Source organism: Amaranthus tricolor, chromosome 9 (assembly GCF_026212465.1).
Source record: "Amaranthus tricolor cultivar Red isolate AtriRed21 chromosome 9, ASM2621246v1, whole genome shotgun sequence".
Taxonomy (NCBI): domain Eukaryota; kingdom Viridiplantae; phylum Streptophyta; class Magnoliopsida; order Caryophyllales; family Amaranthaceae; genus Amaranthus; species Amaranthus tricolor.
Window position 1 is genome coordinate 22,915,800 of NC_080055.1, and position 16,505 is coordinate 22,932,304.

Genomic DNA, 16,505 nt, shown 5'->3' on the forward strand with positions numbered 1-16,505 from the left:
TAATACTAATATAGGAAAGTCTTCATTTTTATAGGAATGACTCAAAATAGTCTAGAAACTAATAAGTTCTTAAAATAGACCTAATTAGCTCATAGATTTGAATATATTGCCAAATTAGGGCCTTTAAGTCATATTAAAAATCAATTCTATTTTAAGACATTAAATATATATTGAAACAACTCAATAAAAATTATCTCACTTTTAGACAGTCTTATTTGAAAATTTATGAATAAAGAATTATTCTCAAATTACTATTGTGAAACTAATTCATGTTATGAAATCTTGTTCTTGATTCAAAATGTACTTTGAGTAGCTATACATGAAAGATGCAACTAGAAAAAGTTAAGCCATGACAAACATCAGAAATATAAGTCATGAATAACCATGATTAACTACTTACTCTTTTGTTGTACTCATTTTGCATCATTTCAAATTAAAATGTAAAACTTTTTCTTCTAAATGCTGCAAAATGAGTGGAACAGAAAAGTATATTCTAACAGTATGTAAGAATCTTGTGAGGAGAAAGTAGTAAAGTACATAAAATAAACATTTAGGCTATTTCAAAACTACAACTACAAAACTACTCAACTGGGTTCATAGTTCATTTTAATAAAAAGGAAAATAGGCTTTGCATGAGTTAGGTTCAAAGAACTCAAATCCAAAGGCTTCCAAAAGCTTCCTCAAGTGCCCTCTTCTTTATGAATTCCGGATTCCATCCTCCACAACGACCATTGTTTTCAGCTCGTAACCTCATCATTTTTTCTTCATCAAGATTCATATCGATACCAAGGGGTTGTGGTTGTGGGCCCATTGGTCTTGGTTGCATAAGTGATCCTCCGGTAACAGCAGGGGCATACTGCCCTTGGGTTGTGGTAGACATTCCTATCTGTTCTGTATCCTGTGTTCACAGAAGCAAGAAATTCGGCTTTGTAAGACTTTAGTACAGGTAAAGGCTGCTCAATTAGAAAATTTTCCTTGTCCTCCGTCCACCCCAAAATTTGAAATAAACAAATCGAAGGCACAAGGAGTGTATATAAGCGAATGGTCGTCCGTGCAAAGGCAGTTGTGAGTTGTGACACGAAAAAACCGCAGTTATCAAGCTCCTAAGCCCAAATCCAGACTGTTCACAGCAATGTGATGCTGGTGAGTAAACAAGGTCAGAATGGATAGTTACAAACATTATTGGAACAGAATGCAATACCAACGTCAGAAAGCCAATGCCTAGCCCAAACAAAGCACAAAAATGCATCACAAAGATCCATCTAAAGGGGCATGTGGCATGCCCCTCAAACCAACAACGCAACTAAATAATAGAAACATGAAGAAAGTAAAGCTCTTATTCCTTGTTTGATTGATTTAATGCTAATAAAGAACGAAACACAACAATGTTAAAGTCTTAATCCAAACAATATAGATTCAACTAGATTAACTAAAAGGTCTAAAACAAAACAACATGAGAGATTGTCGTTAACAAAGATTACTTATTCGGCCCTATCTAATAATTAAGAAAATCAATTTCAGTGGATCCATACACATTCTCTTTCACCATTAGTTCCTATTTAATATCATATGATCTAGCAAATCTTGATTTTTCAAGTCATTCTTCACTTTGTTATGTAGTCTATCTTTGGTCTACTTCTTCCTTTTCTAAGTTTCTCAAAGTTTTATTGACTTTTCTACCTGGTTAATAATTTTGTCTTCTTTGTATGACCCAACCAACATCTCCAACTTTCTCTCATTATCTTCAATATATGACATTATAACTCATAACACGTACTGTGTCTTCAATTTAAATTAGGAAAATTATCAATAGTACACTAGTGTTTTTATCATCTTATCAAAGGTACTCCTAAGTTTTTTGGATTCTCAATGGTACCCCCGTATTGTTCAGCTTTTTTCAACCGTGACTCTATTCTCTTTCTCTTCTTTGTCTTGACATCTCTCATTTCTTTTCCTCATTTTTGTCTTCAGTTACTTCTTTAATCTCTATCTTCAAGTTTCCCTTTGATTTTTTAGGTCGACCATATAACCGATCCAAATCGTGAACCCCATCGATCCAGATCCTCAATGATCTACGAATCAGGTCGAACAACCCAGATCGCTGCTCCACACCTACTTGAGTGATCTTGATAACACTGGTCTAGTATAATTTTTCATACATCCTTACTGGCACACACTCACCTCAGTCACATCATATTTCAGACCAAGCTCTCCATTTTAGCCACCCGCTCATAATCCCACACATAACATCCTGGTTAATGAATTCGTTCTTATGAAAAAGTGAGTAAAGATACTTGAAGCACTCACTTGGAGGAACTCATTCGTATTTAATTTTACAACATATTTGCTTTGATCCTCCTTGTCCAAACAATATCCCATGTACCTTACCACATACCTAAAATTTCCCACCAAATCTCATTTTGAAAACTTCATCACCAAAACTAGATTAGTGCTCTAGAAACTTCGTTCCCCAAATTCCGAATTAATGTTCTAATTAAAAAATGTTTCAATCTACAGCTAATCAAACATTATATAAAAAGGATCTCATCATACAAACCCTTCGTTCCCGAAACTCTAAAGTGACGTTCATATTTTTGCTTTCATTTCTCATACTGTTTCGTGGGTTCTTTCTGATAATATTGATCTTACAACGTAGATTAAACCATTTTTATTTTAACGTTTGCCTCCACATCTCAAGCTTAAAATTGACCAATTAAACAACATGCACCAAAAACTTCTGCTCTGAACAATATTTGTAATCACTGCAAGGAAAGGACTCAAATTTACCAAGTCCTTTTTTGAGAAGGAAAGTGCCCTACATAATAAGCTTTACGATGATAAGAAAAATTACAAAACAGAATTGGATTTAACAAGTATACCAATAAATCATTTGACTACATAAAAAGAATTTTGTAAGACACTTTTTCTAGAATCAGGAACTTGACATTGACAACAATCAAAATGGCAGCAGCACATCAATAAACTCTGAACCTCTATTGCTCACACTCTAAATTTTACCTCAGTGCCCATGTTGGATAGTTGGCACTTGGATCATTTTGGGCCAAAATCATGGATGTTTCACAAATTAAACAGGTTACGGACTTGAAATGTACCAGTGTCCCATAAAGTTCAAGAGTCTGAGTGAAGTTGCTTAGAAATCCCTCAAAAGTAGGAAAAACCTAAAACCGCATAACTCCATCACTTCAAATCAAAAGTTATACATCTAAAATCAAAGTTCAGTAGCTCATGGTAAACCTATTTACTCTCATCATCAAACAATGATTCAGTACATTAATGATATTTTTTGAGTTTTTGTGCATCACAATTATTACTGCATTCAAAAAATAACATCAAATCAAAGTATTAAAAACTAACTGCAAAATTCTCTTGCACACCAATACAAAATTTATAACAGCAGACGACTTCTTTTCATTATTGCGCATTGAGACACCACACCAGCTAAGATCAACATTGAATAACAAATGATCTTGAACAACAGTATTCCAATCAAATATGACAAGTATTCTAACAATTTAAGCTAAGGTCAACATATTAGAGAGTAATCTTTAAAGATCATATGAGATATGACTTCTTATTAAAAACCACAAAAGACTATGTGTATCAATAGTTTGTATAACCCCATTATCCTACAAAAGCTTAATTATCCCTTCTATGAAAATAAAAGATCTAGATATGTTTTCTAAAAGACTAGTATCACATGTGTCTCCTGCATATTTCCTAACAAGGTAAATTTTTCTTAATTTTCATTATTAGGGCAAGGCAATGTTTATTCTAGTGGTTTCAAAGATTTATCGTTCTTTGGTCATGGATTATCATAGACTAGAATAAAATTAAGCAGATCAGTAAATCATGTAGAATTCTTTAGTTAAGTGAAGTTGCACACATTGTTTAGCGATCAAGGGTCAATCGAAAATAACCTCCTAGTTTCACAAAGGTAGGGTTGTGTACAACTGACTCCCTTACCCAGTCCGGATAGGCCAAAGCCACATTAACAGCATTAAGATAGTATTGTCGCTGTAGAAGTCGGGCATGGCCCAGTTCAGCTCTGAGTTGTATTAGCACTTTGGGCATTGATAAAATCTTTAAATTTACTACAAGCGTAGAAAATAACTGAATCAGCATACCACTTCGGTTTCATCCTGAACTTGTGAAGGTCCCTTGCTGGCTGCCATAGCAGCTGCTAGCTCCTCTGCCTGTAAATGCATACATGTTTAGAAACTTCCCATTCTTATTGATACATCAAAATGTTCATAAATCATTTATAAGAACAGTAAAACAGAAAGTTTCATCTTACATCTTGAATGAAAAATAAACGAAAAAAGTAATACGCTGGTCAAAACAGAATCCTCAAGTATACAACACGTAAAAACTGTTATATGCAATGGCTTACATACCTTGCGAGCTCGAGCATTCATAATCTGCTCTGCATTTTCTAACTCGTATTTGGCAATTTTAGCTTCAATGGCAGAAACATCTATTCCTTCAATTAAGTTGCACGCTGTAGCAAAGAAAGTCTTTAACTATTTGCTCCTCATAAACTTTCGTATATATAGAGATACAGACACCAAACTATAATGGAAGAAAACTTACTCATATCCTCCACTTCCTCTAAGTAATCATTGTACTCTCTAAGGGATGGGAAATCTTCTTCTCTCTTATTAAATCTACAATCCACAACATTAAGATAAAATCAAAATATATTACGCTCAAGCAAGAAGTGGCATCAGCATCACAAATTACAAGTTATGTGATGCAAAATAATCCATTACTAGTCTACTGCTAAGTAGGGGTGAAATTTTGGTTTTTGGTTTGGATTCTATACAAATCTAAATCAAACCAAATAAAATTATGTTTTGATATTTTCAATCCAAATCCAAATCATAATATTTATAATCCAAATTGAATCGAACCGAATTTTTAAATACCAATCCAAATTGAACAGAATAGACCGAATTGCACCGACTTGTATATTTTGCACCGAAAATCAAATTTGCATGTATTGTTTCAAAATTATTCTTTTAAAGCTCGTAAATAGATATTAATAATTTTAGGGTTTTTAATTTGAACCAGTAAAAAAATTTTAACAAAAATCTAAAAATAAGGGCAAAAATTCAAACAAATCAAATGAAAGATATAACATGCCTTTAACATTTTGGTTTTTTCAGTTTTTTGGTTTTGTTGGACCCTAGACCGAATCTAAACTTAACACCGAATTATAATGTAAATTCAGTCCAAACCAAACCAAACCAAATTTAAAAATATAGTCAAACCAAATTACTTATTCGATTTGATTTGGTTTGGTGTTCGGTTTTTCAGCAAATATAGTCTACTTAATAGCACTCTTTGTCATCCATTTTTTCCCTCAGGTGTCTTGCTTGTTTTCGAGAAGAAACTATTTGTCCATTCCTCATAATTGGCCCCTTTTCGACTTTGGTTCTTCTAGGCCCCCTAATGTTGACCTCCATTGCCGTCAAATAGCAAGTGCAAAGCGGGCTACCATCCAGGGCCCGAATTTTTTAGGGCCTAGAAAACTTTTTTTTATGTATAAGTGATATTAGTTTTAATTAAATTTAGATATAACTTACACTTTTTCCTAAGTAATATGATTTCTTAGTGCTTTTTTAATAAAGTAATTTAAATATAACAATAAGAACCAAAAGGTGTATTATTTTATTCGTTGCGCCTTAAGTTTTTAAGGACCCTTTTTATCTTTTGCATTAGGGCCCAAAAATAAACCAGACGGCCTTGTTGACCTCGTATGCATATGAGACCTCTAAGGAAGCACTATCTTGCTCAAAAGCTTACTCCCCATAAACCTAGCTCAATATGTAAATTGCATATCAAAAGAAAAAGAGTACCCGTCCCTCGCATTTTTTACCTTCCTTTGAATTCTCAAATGTTCTAAATCAGAGACACACCAACACATAAGATTAATATCACCATGCTTTAAAAATACTGCAAGCAATTTGCGTGTATGGATTATTTCTAAAATGAAATCCAAGTTTGCTCACATGGGGTATGAATTCCATCATGATATAACCAAGGGGAATTTACTGACACTGATATCCTCACAATTCACAACCAAATTCACAACTCATTGGGGTGGCAATTGACATTATCAAACAATATAGCCACCATTGTTAATGATAAAACCTAATCATCCATGTAAAATTTCGATCTGAACCCTATATTGTTAAACATCAAACCAACCCATTATTGTAGTAGTTAATCAAAAACAGTGCAATTGAATAATGGGCAATCAATATTATCAAAACTAAAGAACCCCGCAAAGGTCAATTAGCAACAAATTGATTGTAGAATAATAGGTAACGCAAAACAATCAATATTTTGTTTAAAAATAAAATTAAGAAATATGATGAATACATGCAAAGAGGAATATATCATACATGCTCATAATTCTCCTGCGAATAGACACCTCTTTGGCAAAGGAACTAGCACTTGACGCAACCACCATTGTTGTGTCTCTCGGATGTTAATGAAGATCAAGGAAGTATAACGAATTAATGTAATTAGACCCTGCTTCTGGGAATGAGAAGGGTTAAAATGCTGTTGAGAACCCAAAATATGAAGCTAGAAATCGAAAGTAAAGATGGCAGGCCGCCTAAAATTATACGTTTTCGCACCCTACTCATTTGCGGTGGTATGGCCGTAATGGGTATTTGGGCATAGTGTGTCAAGTGTCGACCACATATGAAACGTCCTATCGAGACAATCGGTGGCGGATTTAGTGTTTTGAGTCCCAAGGCATTAACTAATAGATGAAATTTCAACAGAGTTTTATTTGTAAAATTAACAACTATTTTATTTTTATTTGCTAAAATTTTAAATATGACATACTATAAAAGGAAATTAAACAAAATAAATCAACTAACCTAATTAAAAAAATGAGATAAAATAAATAAATAAGACAAAACTACTAAAATGAGAGAGTGTTTATCATCAAAAGACTTTAATATTAATTTTACACATTTACTCTTACCAATAGGAAAGTCTACTTTGAATTTAAAAAAAACGCCTAGAGGCACGTGACCCATGGGCTCTAAGGTAGCTCCACCACTGGAGACAACAGTCTAATCCTTAATATCTTTAATTATATAAAATTAAAAAATTTTGGTAAAATATTATGTTTTAACTTATAAATTATAAATGATAATTGAATGCTAAATAGTGATCAAAAAGTATATAAGATTAATAGATAGAATAGGAAAAAGTGTTTTTAAGGAGGTAGAAACTTAAAATATAAAAAGTGTATAATAAAAACTACTCTATATTGAAACGAATTTAACAAAATATTATACTCATTTTATCTTTTATATATCTCCTAAAAATCCACATTTTGATTTATTCACGTTAAAACAGAATACTCTAAGTAAAAAACAAAGTGAGCATTTAGCTTCCTTATTCCCCCTAAAATAATCATCATCATCATAATACCCAGTGTATTTTATTCATAGAAAAATTATGTTCTGGGTTTGAGGAGAGAAGAAGGACGACAACTCATGCCTATAAAGAAGAGTGCGGTCAAAGAGTCCCTCGGCTCAAAAAAGAATGTCCAATGAGAGTGAAGCCTACAACTTACAACACACATCTACCCTTAACAAAAGTTATCAAAAAAGAAAACACATAAAAATAGATAAAAATAAACATAAAAGTAAAAAGTAAAAGGAGGTAGTAAGATAAAAACGAGTAAAAGAGCGATATATAAAGGCAAGAAACTATACCAACGACGGGTAAGTAGGACATATTCAGTAATCTAAGACGTGAATAAAACGCCGCCAACTAACCCTATCCCTGATCATGTCCTTACAAAGGTGTAATTTGTGCAAGTCACTTTTAATTTGTTCTTCCCACATTCCCCTAGGTCTACCTCGACTTCTCTTACCTTCCACTATGATGCTTTCGACCCTTCTCATTGGGGCGTCATAAGTCTTTCTCTGCACATAACCAAACCATCTCAATCTGTTCACACGCATCTTTGCAGAAAGCGGTGCTACCCCTAACTTCTCCCTAAACTCATGGTTTCTAATCATATCCATTATTGTGTGACCACATATCCACCTCAGCATTCGCATTTCTGTAACTTTCCTCCTTTGTTTGAAAACCTTCTTTACGGGCCAACGTCCCATACAACAAAGCCGGCCTAATTGAAACGCGGTAGAATTTACCTTTTAATCTACTAGGTTACTTTTCATCACAAAGCACATCGGTTGCTGCCCCCTAAAACACCTAATTTAAAAACGTAAAAATGTACTAGAGACTGCTTCATTATAAGGCAAGTATTAATGGGCATACCCAGACTCAAAAATAAAAAATAAAAATTAATTAAGTTGGTTATGTCTTGAGTTTAAGGCACATGTGTTCATTTGTATAAGTTATTTCCGCTGCGTTGTTTTTTTTTGTGGCTTGTATGTTTAAATGGTTTATCATTCTCGTATCTTTCTTCAAACCCAAGCGTTTACATTGGAATCACGATCCATGCTTAGCATGTCGATCGAAGATTACACGATGATCATTCCGTCGTGATATTTTGTTACAAGGCCGATGATGCCTCTTTTCTATTATGTTTTATTGATCGTCGTTTTTTTTTGTGCATTAAATTTTAGGGAAGATGCTGCCGAAATTCCCGCACAATCTTGTTTGGAGTTTTCTAATCTCTTTAATTAAATCATCCAACTTAACTTTCCTTTTTCTTTCTTTCGATATTTATTTCATATTTTTATTGCAAAACTGACTTGGGTATGTTCATTTGTAGATGGGTGGCCATTTCAACACATTGAACAATGAACATATCTTCACCCAATCTATGACTACTTGTGAATTGTACTTTATCCGTGTACCCAACTCCAAAAAAACCCTAATTCCCTAACCCATAAGTTTTGGAATACAAATTCAAATTTCTGTGTTAGGAATCGTATCCAATGATCTGGCTGTTTTCCTCCAATTCTCCAATCTGTCTATCAAGGTATGCACTCTTATCTCCCTTGCATTTCGGTCTATTTTTTTATAGGTGTATCATTGTTCTTACTTGTATTGAACGCTTACTTAAAGTTTGCATCTTTGTGTAGTTGTAATTGACAAGTTATTGTTTTTTTGAGTTTGGTGGATTTTGCATTTTTATGGGTTCACTGCAATTTTATTTTGTTTTTGATTACTATTACATCAGTTCATTGTTGTTTACTACATACTGTGAGAAACACAATTATGATCACTTTTTTGTGTCAAAAACTACCTTTTATTGTTCCTTTTTTTCAAAAGACTATCAAATGACGACTAACTTATTCTATTGACTAGAAGTTGAAAACATGTTTAAAATTTATGATTGTTTATTTGAAGTTTATTGTGAATGTAACATCTCAAGATTTTTATGACGTAATTATTTAATATTTTGATGACTTTTGGAGATCTTATAATTATATTAAATTAATTTTGAATTAGTTTTAATAAATTTCTTTCACATATAAATTTAAATATTAACATATTTAAATTAAAAATAGAATTGTAAATACTAAAATAAAGAGGTTCGAATTGAAATTATTTTTGATGAATATAATAAGTAAATAAATAAATAAATAAATAAATAAATAGATAAATAAAATAAAAAGGAGTTAGGATTTTAAGTGGTACTCCTTGCCACATTCATTCACGCCTTACCTCCATCTCTTCTCTTCTCTGTCACATCCCTCTCCCTCACGGTTCAGCAGCATCCCCAGCACCACCAGGCGACGCCTCCACCGTAGCCACCAGCAGCCACGGTAGCGCCTCCCTACCGGCAGCCAGCAGCCACCAACAGGCTGCGTTCGCCTCCTCACAGCAGCAGCAGTGGCTGCGTTCTCCCCCCACCAACAGCAGTTGAGCTGCACCTTAAACAACCACCAGCAGCGGCTGTGACGGAAAATTTTGCAGCCTCCACCATCACACATACTCACCACCACCACACCAACTACTTGCCCCTTCACATCTTCTCTTATTCCCCCTTGTAAGCATCTCTTCTTTCCCTACTTTGATTTCCTTGTTTTTATTTAAAATTTATCAAGCTTATGGATTGTGTGTTGATTGCGTATCAATTTTTTTTTAATCTTATTGTGGGTAATATTAAAGATGTTATCTTTGAACAATGAATTGATTTGGATTTAATTTAGGGATGAAATTTTAATGGTGTGTACTCTTATGTTATATGTTGGTGGTGCCATGATTGATTGGATAATTTCATAATTTGTTTTAAGGCTTAGTTATATTAGTTATGATTATGATATATTTAGTTAGTAATGATTTTGATTATAGTTGACTATAGAAATGGTTTTGGTTGTTAATCGGGAGTAGTAGTTGCTAATTGTTGTGAATTACAAGTACTCTTAGTAGGTCGTCATTGAAGTTATGAATGCATAATTTAGCAAAGCCAAGAGCATAATGTTAACTTATCGTCGATGGTTGCTAAAGTTACTTGTCGTGTCATTTTGATTATAGTTCTTTCTAGCTTCGGAGAACGTAACAAATGATATCGCGATTCGATAACTTTAAGATTTGCCTTATCGTTATATTAGTGTTATATTAAAATTGTAAGGCTTAGTTGTGATTAGTTATTTTTGGGTAACGCGAACCAATATACTCAAAATTAGTTGATGAAAAGGAACGATTCACATATACTTTTACTTTTAAATTGATGAAAAGACTTATGTTGTGTTGAGTTAATGATTTTGACTTGTATTGAATGAGTTGTGTGCGTGCTAGAGTAATCGAAAACTCATGTTGAATGGGTGATAGAGGTTACTTTGGTATTTAGCTGGTATGACAAAGTGTTAAGAGGACTTATTAGTCCTATTCCTAACTATATAGGTGCCCATTTCATAAGAGGAAAGTAGAACTTTAATTGGGTGATTTTCGTGACTTTTTGATCATGCAGTAACGCTTATAGGTACGTACACGCAGTAATTAACTACCATATTCATTGCTTCAAAGTATTATCAATATTTCATGGTTATATGCATCGTATTAGAATTATAGAGCGCCAGAAAGTAAACTCTGCTATCAAATAATCATAATAGTGGTATAGGCAAGTAGAATGAAAGCATTAGGAGACTACGAAAACAAACTCCTAAATAGTAGAGAACGTACCATGATTGTGTGTGGTATCGAAGTGATTTCCTAGTTATTGAGTCTTGATTATGATTAGTTGGCATGACTCAACTGGATTATGTCCGGTTGATTTAGTAGTCCCCTAGGTGAGATCCAACGGGATCACTGAAATGGGGGTATGAGCATACTTTTGTCATCGGGCGTCGGGTGGCCAATACCGCCCCTTGACCGAGGTGTTTACCATGCGAGCCTTGCAAACTCCAATATGGTGGCCTCTTCACTGGATTGGTACCCCAGCGTGTTAGTTTTTCCCGAAGGTAGGACCCGAGAGGGTTAGCTGGAGAGGATATGAGCTCATACTTTGTCATGGGCGCCGGGTGGCCGATAACGCCTTTGGCCGTGTCACTACCATGAATAGAGAAAAGATTCACTACTTTTGAATATACTTCTAGGAATTAATAGTTGAAAGAGAAATCATGAGTAAATATAAGTGTTTAGACAGATGAGTAGATTCGTTATTGTTGTGCTATGTCGTCATCTATCCCCTTGTTTTATGATTCTAATTGTTATAAGTTCATTGATTACTGACGTGTATGTGTTGTTGTTTGTTCATGACTCTCTATGATGTTCCTGCTATGATACATTTGGCTATGGTCATTATGTTGAGTAGCAGGCGGATCATAGTTTTACATAACAGGTATAGGAGCTTTTTTTGCATTAAATACGGGGGAAATGAGTGAGAATCTTGAAGAGTACAATAATCTCATTGCCTACGTGTAGTTTCTTTTTAATTAAGTTGGTTATGTCTTGAGTTTAAGGCACATGTGCTCCTCTGTATAAGTTATTTCCGCTGCGTTGTTTTTTTTTTTTGTGGCTTGTATGTTTAAATGGTTTATCATTCTCGTATCTTTCTGCAAACCCAAGCGTTTACATTGGAATCACGATCCATGCTTAACATGTCGACCGAAGATTACGTGATGATCATTCTGCCGTGATATTTTGTTACAAGGCCGATGATGCCTCTTTTCTATTATGTTTTATTGATCGTCGTTTTTTTTTGTACATCAAATTTTAGGGGAGATGCAGCCGAAATTCCCGCACAATCTTGTTTGGAGTTTTCTAATCTCTTTAATTAAATCATCCAACTTAACTTTCCTTTTTCTTTCTTTCGATATTTATTTCATATTTTTATTGCAAAACTGACTTGGGTATGTTCATTTGTAGATGGGTGGCCATTTCAACACATTGAACAATGAACATATCTTCACCCAATCTATGACTACTTGTGAATTGTTCTTTATCCGTGTACCCAACTCCAAAAAAACCCTAATTCCTTAACCCATAAGTTTTGGAATACAAATTCAAGTTTCCGTGTCGTATCCAATGATCTGGCCGTTTTCCTCCAGTTCTCCAACCTGTTTATCAAGGTATGCACTCCTATGTCCCTTGAATTTCAGTCTATTTTTTCATAGGTGTATCATTGTTCTTACTTGTATTGAACGCTTACCTAAAGTTTGTGTCTTTGTGTAGTAGTAATTGACAAGTTATTGTTTTTTGAGTTTGGTGGGTTTTGCATTTTCATGGGTTCATTGCAATTTTATTTTGTTTTTGATTACTATTAATCCAAGAAGTTGAATTTCTATCTACGTTGTACTTAATTATTTTATTTTCACATGTTACCCGCTTCCTAAATTATGCAAAGGTGGGTTTGTGTAATTTTTGCCCTTTCTAAGTAGAATTATGTTGAAGGCCCTTATTTTGGTTCAAATTTAGTCGATAATTTAGGGAATGTTGGTCAGTTTGATACTCCAAACTATTCACCCTAATAGTCTTATTTGATAAGGCATATTTGCCTATGCAATAATTCTATCATTAATATATCTATTTGTGCATAATTAAAAATTATAAAAAGCTGATATTAATAATCCGTGCTTTGAAACGAATCGTACAAAATCTCACTCGACTATGTTATAACTTATAGATTAAGAATAAAATACAAGTTAAGAGTGATTGATGACAGTGATAAAAGTCAAATGAGACTAATAGCTTGAATAGGATAAAGTATTAATGTGGGATCAATTAGGAATCATTTAGTAGGTGTAAATTTAATTGCCTTAATAGTAGATTTTCCTTGTCATAGGTGGTGGGTATTAGATATGTGAGGATGAGGTTTCACAATGTGAGCTGTGAGGGAATTTATAAAAAGAGTCAAGCATGATGCTTGATCCTTTGGGAAAGTCTAATGGTCAAGAAGAGGATGAGAAGTAGATGTCGGAATTTTTGGTATTTGGTCTGAAACGAGTGTATTTGTTTATTGAAAATTGGGTAGGTTAAGCAGAGGGGAGGGCATGAAAGGGGGCAACGAGAATCAAACCCAAGTTTCCATGAGAAGTGATACATATTTGAATCAAGACAAGACCCAGTCACCCAATTCTTGTGTTGCAATAGAATATTGATAGGCCTTGAAAAAGGTGAAGATAGATAAGTGATGAAATTCTTCAATTGGATGAGAACTAAAGGTAACTTAATAGGGAACATTATCGCTTATAACTACTCATTTTTAAGAAAGTGGTAATAAATGAAGAGAGAGAATGAATTGTATGGATGAAATTTAAAGAGTGTCAAATGTATGGATGAGATTAAAAGAAAGTGGTGAGCCATTGTCCAAAAATAGAAACGATGTAAATTAAGTGGAACGGATAAAAAATAAAAAATGCTTTAAATTCAATGGGACGGAGGGAGTATATGATTAGTTTTATGGCATGTATGCCAATTTGAAATACATTTCAAATTTTAAATTAGACCGGATAATATATTTGACAAATCTAAACTCTGGAAATATGAAATTGACTCAATTCCAAGGTCTAATTTTTAAATCTACCCAACGAACTTATTTGCAAACCTCAACTGAAAATCACATCACATTTCCATAGTCAAATATGCTATTGCGCAATTCACAGGTACGATTTTGCTTCACTCCTTCAATTACTTCTTCCTTCCTCAGATCAATTTCTCTGTCTGATTTTTTGCTTATGAATTTTTTGAATTCATTTGCTTTTTGTTGGTTGATTGGTTAATCAACGATTTTCTTTTCGATTACTGATTAGATAAAGGTTAGTCTCATTGTGGAAACCGATTTCACTTCTAGTTTTTTTGTAGAGATTTATATATACGTAATCTGTTAGTATGACTCCCACTTCAGATCAGAGAGCTCTAAATTGGACAACAATGGGGAAAGATCAATTTTTAAGACCCCAAATTCGCCATTGATGATCATCTTCACGTGATGAGCTAGGATCTTGTTGTCATAGGCTGTTTGAGTGGTTTTTCTAATCATATTACACTTAAGCCTTGCCTGGATTCCAGTTTATTATTACAAGAGTAAACAAAACAGGAACAGTTAATACTGAAGAATATTTAAAGGAAGAAACAATTTAAGGAGTATTAAATCTATTGGTTTGGTAAATTTCTTGTCTCCCCTTCTTTCCCAAGACCCAACCATACACTTAGAGCAATACAGTGAGAATATGTCAATGAAGATAAAAGTGTGGTCAGATTGAAAAATTTGACAAAATGGTGGAGATGAAGATGTGATACTGAAAATGTGAATGAATGATGAAGATAAAATCAGTTTTTTTAGCCCTGCACTATTTTCCCTAGGGGGGCTTGAGTAATAATTTAACGCCATTTATGGATGGAAAGTTTCCTTGTCATACCATTTACTCTTGTTCCAAACATATTTTCTATGACTTAATAAGTCTGTTGTAATATTTACCCCCTTTTCACCTTAATCCAGGCAGGACTTGGAAGTCTTTGTAGTGTATGTAGACTTGTCATTTTTCTTACAATTAGATTAGAATTGTTCTGGTGATGAAAGAAGTTGTCTTCTATGGAATGGTTTATATTTAGTGTGCACTCTGATAACTTAGATACCGAGATAACAATCATTTCTTTGCCTCTTGTGACCCTTGAATTAATAAGAAGGTTCTCTAGACCAAGTTAATGAAACAATTACAATAACTATAGTATTTGTTGAATGTTTTACATTTACCAGTTTTATATTCTGTTCTCTTTGTTTGATGTGTCCTTTCAATTATGTATTGAGTAATAATCATCCTTGCAGAAAAAGACAACATTCGATCTGTTAATCCCCAAATAAAGCTACTGAAGGTAAGTCCCTTTATGTGATTTCATTGTTCACTGGTTCCTTCTTTCCCTTGAGAATGATCTGTTAACAGTTACCATCCTTTAAAAAAAAATTGGCTTGTTGGTGACTGCTTTATAATTAATGGAAGACTTCAATACATCAGTTCATTGTTGTTTACTACATTTTTTGGAAATACTGTGAGAAACACAATTATGATCACTTTTTTGTGTGTCGAAAACCACCTTTTATCGTTCTCCCCTGTTTTTTTTTTTTCAAAAGACTATCAAATGACGACTAACTTATTCTATTGACTAGAAGTTGAAAACATGTTTAAAATTCATGATTGTTCATTTCAGGTTCATTGTGAAGCTGTCTAATTGAATGGCAAAAAGGGCCTATCAGTGTTATTACAAAATTCTCCAAGCATTTATACGAGAATTTAGCAGTGAGAAACTTCAGCCTGTCTTTGCTACATTTATAAAGAGATACGGATTAGTTAAACCAACGTTGGGGAAGATGTTGGTGCATTACTTGTGTATGGAGAATAATATAGGCAGCGCCCTTAGGCTCATTAATGAGTTGAATAAGAGCAATTTGAAGTTAAATTTTTTAGTGGATGTTTTCGGGATGCTTACAGCACAAGGTAGACCTTTGGATGCATATAGACTTGTCATGGGTGCCCAATATGATCTACCTAGTATGGATGTGGTTGATTACTCAATCCTCGTTGATGGGCTCTGCAAAGAAGGGTACATTGATAAGGCCTTAGAATTGTGTACTTTTGCCAGAAAGAAAGGAATCCAGCTTACTGTTGTAACTTATAACTCTCTTTTTAATGGGTTATGTCGTCAAAATTGTCTTGTTCAGGCTTTTAGGCTCTTTGATTCATTGGAGAGGAATAAGATAATTCCTTCTGATATTACATACGGGACTCTTATCGATGCTCTGGTTAGAGAAGGCTTTTTGTTGGATGCTCGGCAATTATTTGAGAGAATGATCATCAAGGATATAAAACCAAATACCCATATTTATAATTCTCTGATTGATGGATACTGTAAATTGGGAAACGTGAAAGAAGCATTGAAACTTCTCTATGATTTGGAGAATCACTCTCTTAAACCAGAGAAATTCACTATAAGTGCTATGATTTATGGTTTTGCCTTAGAAGGAAATTTGGAGGGTGCACTTCAATTTTTTGTTAATATGAAAGGGAATGGATTTTCACCAGATTTTTTGGGCTTTC

The 16,505-nt window shown here is 33.8% G+C and overlaps 2 protein-coding genes across 8 annotated transcripts in view; one reads left to right on the forward strand and one right to left on the reverse strand.

Moving 5' to 3' along the window:
* Positions 1 to 227: 227 nt before the first annotated feature.
* Positions 228 to 6,745, reverse strand: LOC130824169 (uncharacterized). Its single transcript, XM_057689062.1, has 5 exons — positions 6,429 to 6,745; positions 4,612 to 4,685; positions 4,416 to 4,519; positions 4,146 to 4,214; positions 228 to 898 (listed from the first exon to the last, which is right to left on the reverse strand). The coding sequence occupies exons 1-5, from the start codon at positions 6,494 to 6,496 to the stop codon at positions 653 to 655; spliced, it is 561 nt and encodes a 186-aa protein (XP_057545045.1). The 5' UTR covers positions 6,497 to 6,745; the 3' UTR covers positions 228 to 652.
* Positions 6,746 to 9,649: 2,904 nt separating this feature from the next.
* The window catches only part of LOC130823627 (pentatricopeptide repeat-containing protein At5g57250, mitochondrial-like), a 12,777-nt gene continuing 5,921 nt past the window's right edge, over positions 9,650 to 16,505 (forward strand). For 3 of the 7 annotated variants that reach the window (XR_009046599.1, XR_009046604.1, XM_057688322.1), the window contains exons 1-4: positions 9,674 to 10,018; positions 12,340 to 12,542; positions 15,239 to 15,285; positions 15,619 to 16,505. The exon at positions 15,619 to 16,505 is cut by the window's right edge. Coding sequence is in view for 1 of the 7 variants with exons in the window: in XM_057688322.1 (XP_057544305.1) it covers positions 15,644 to 16,505 (862 nt within the window). In the remaining 6 variants the exon portion in view is untranslated. Of the gene's footprint in view, positions 10,019 to 12,190; positions 12,543 to 15,238; positions 15,286 to 15,618 lie in introns of all 7 variants that reach the window. The other 4 variants (XR_009046601.1, XR_009046600.1, XR_009046603.1 and 1 more) reach the window with 3 other exon arrangements.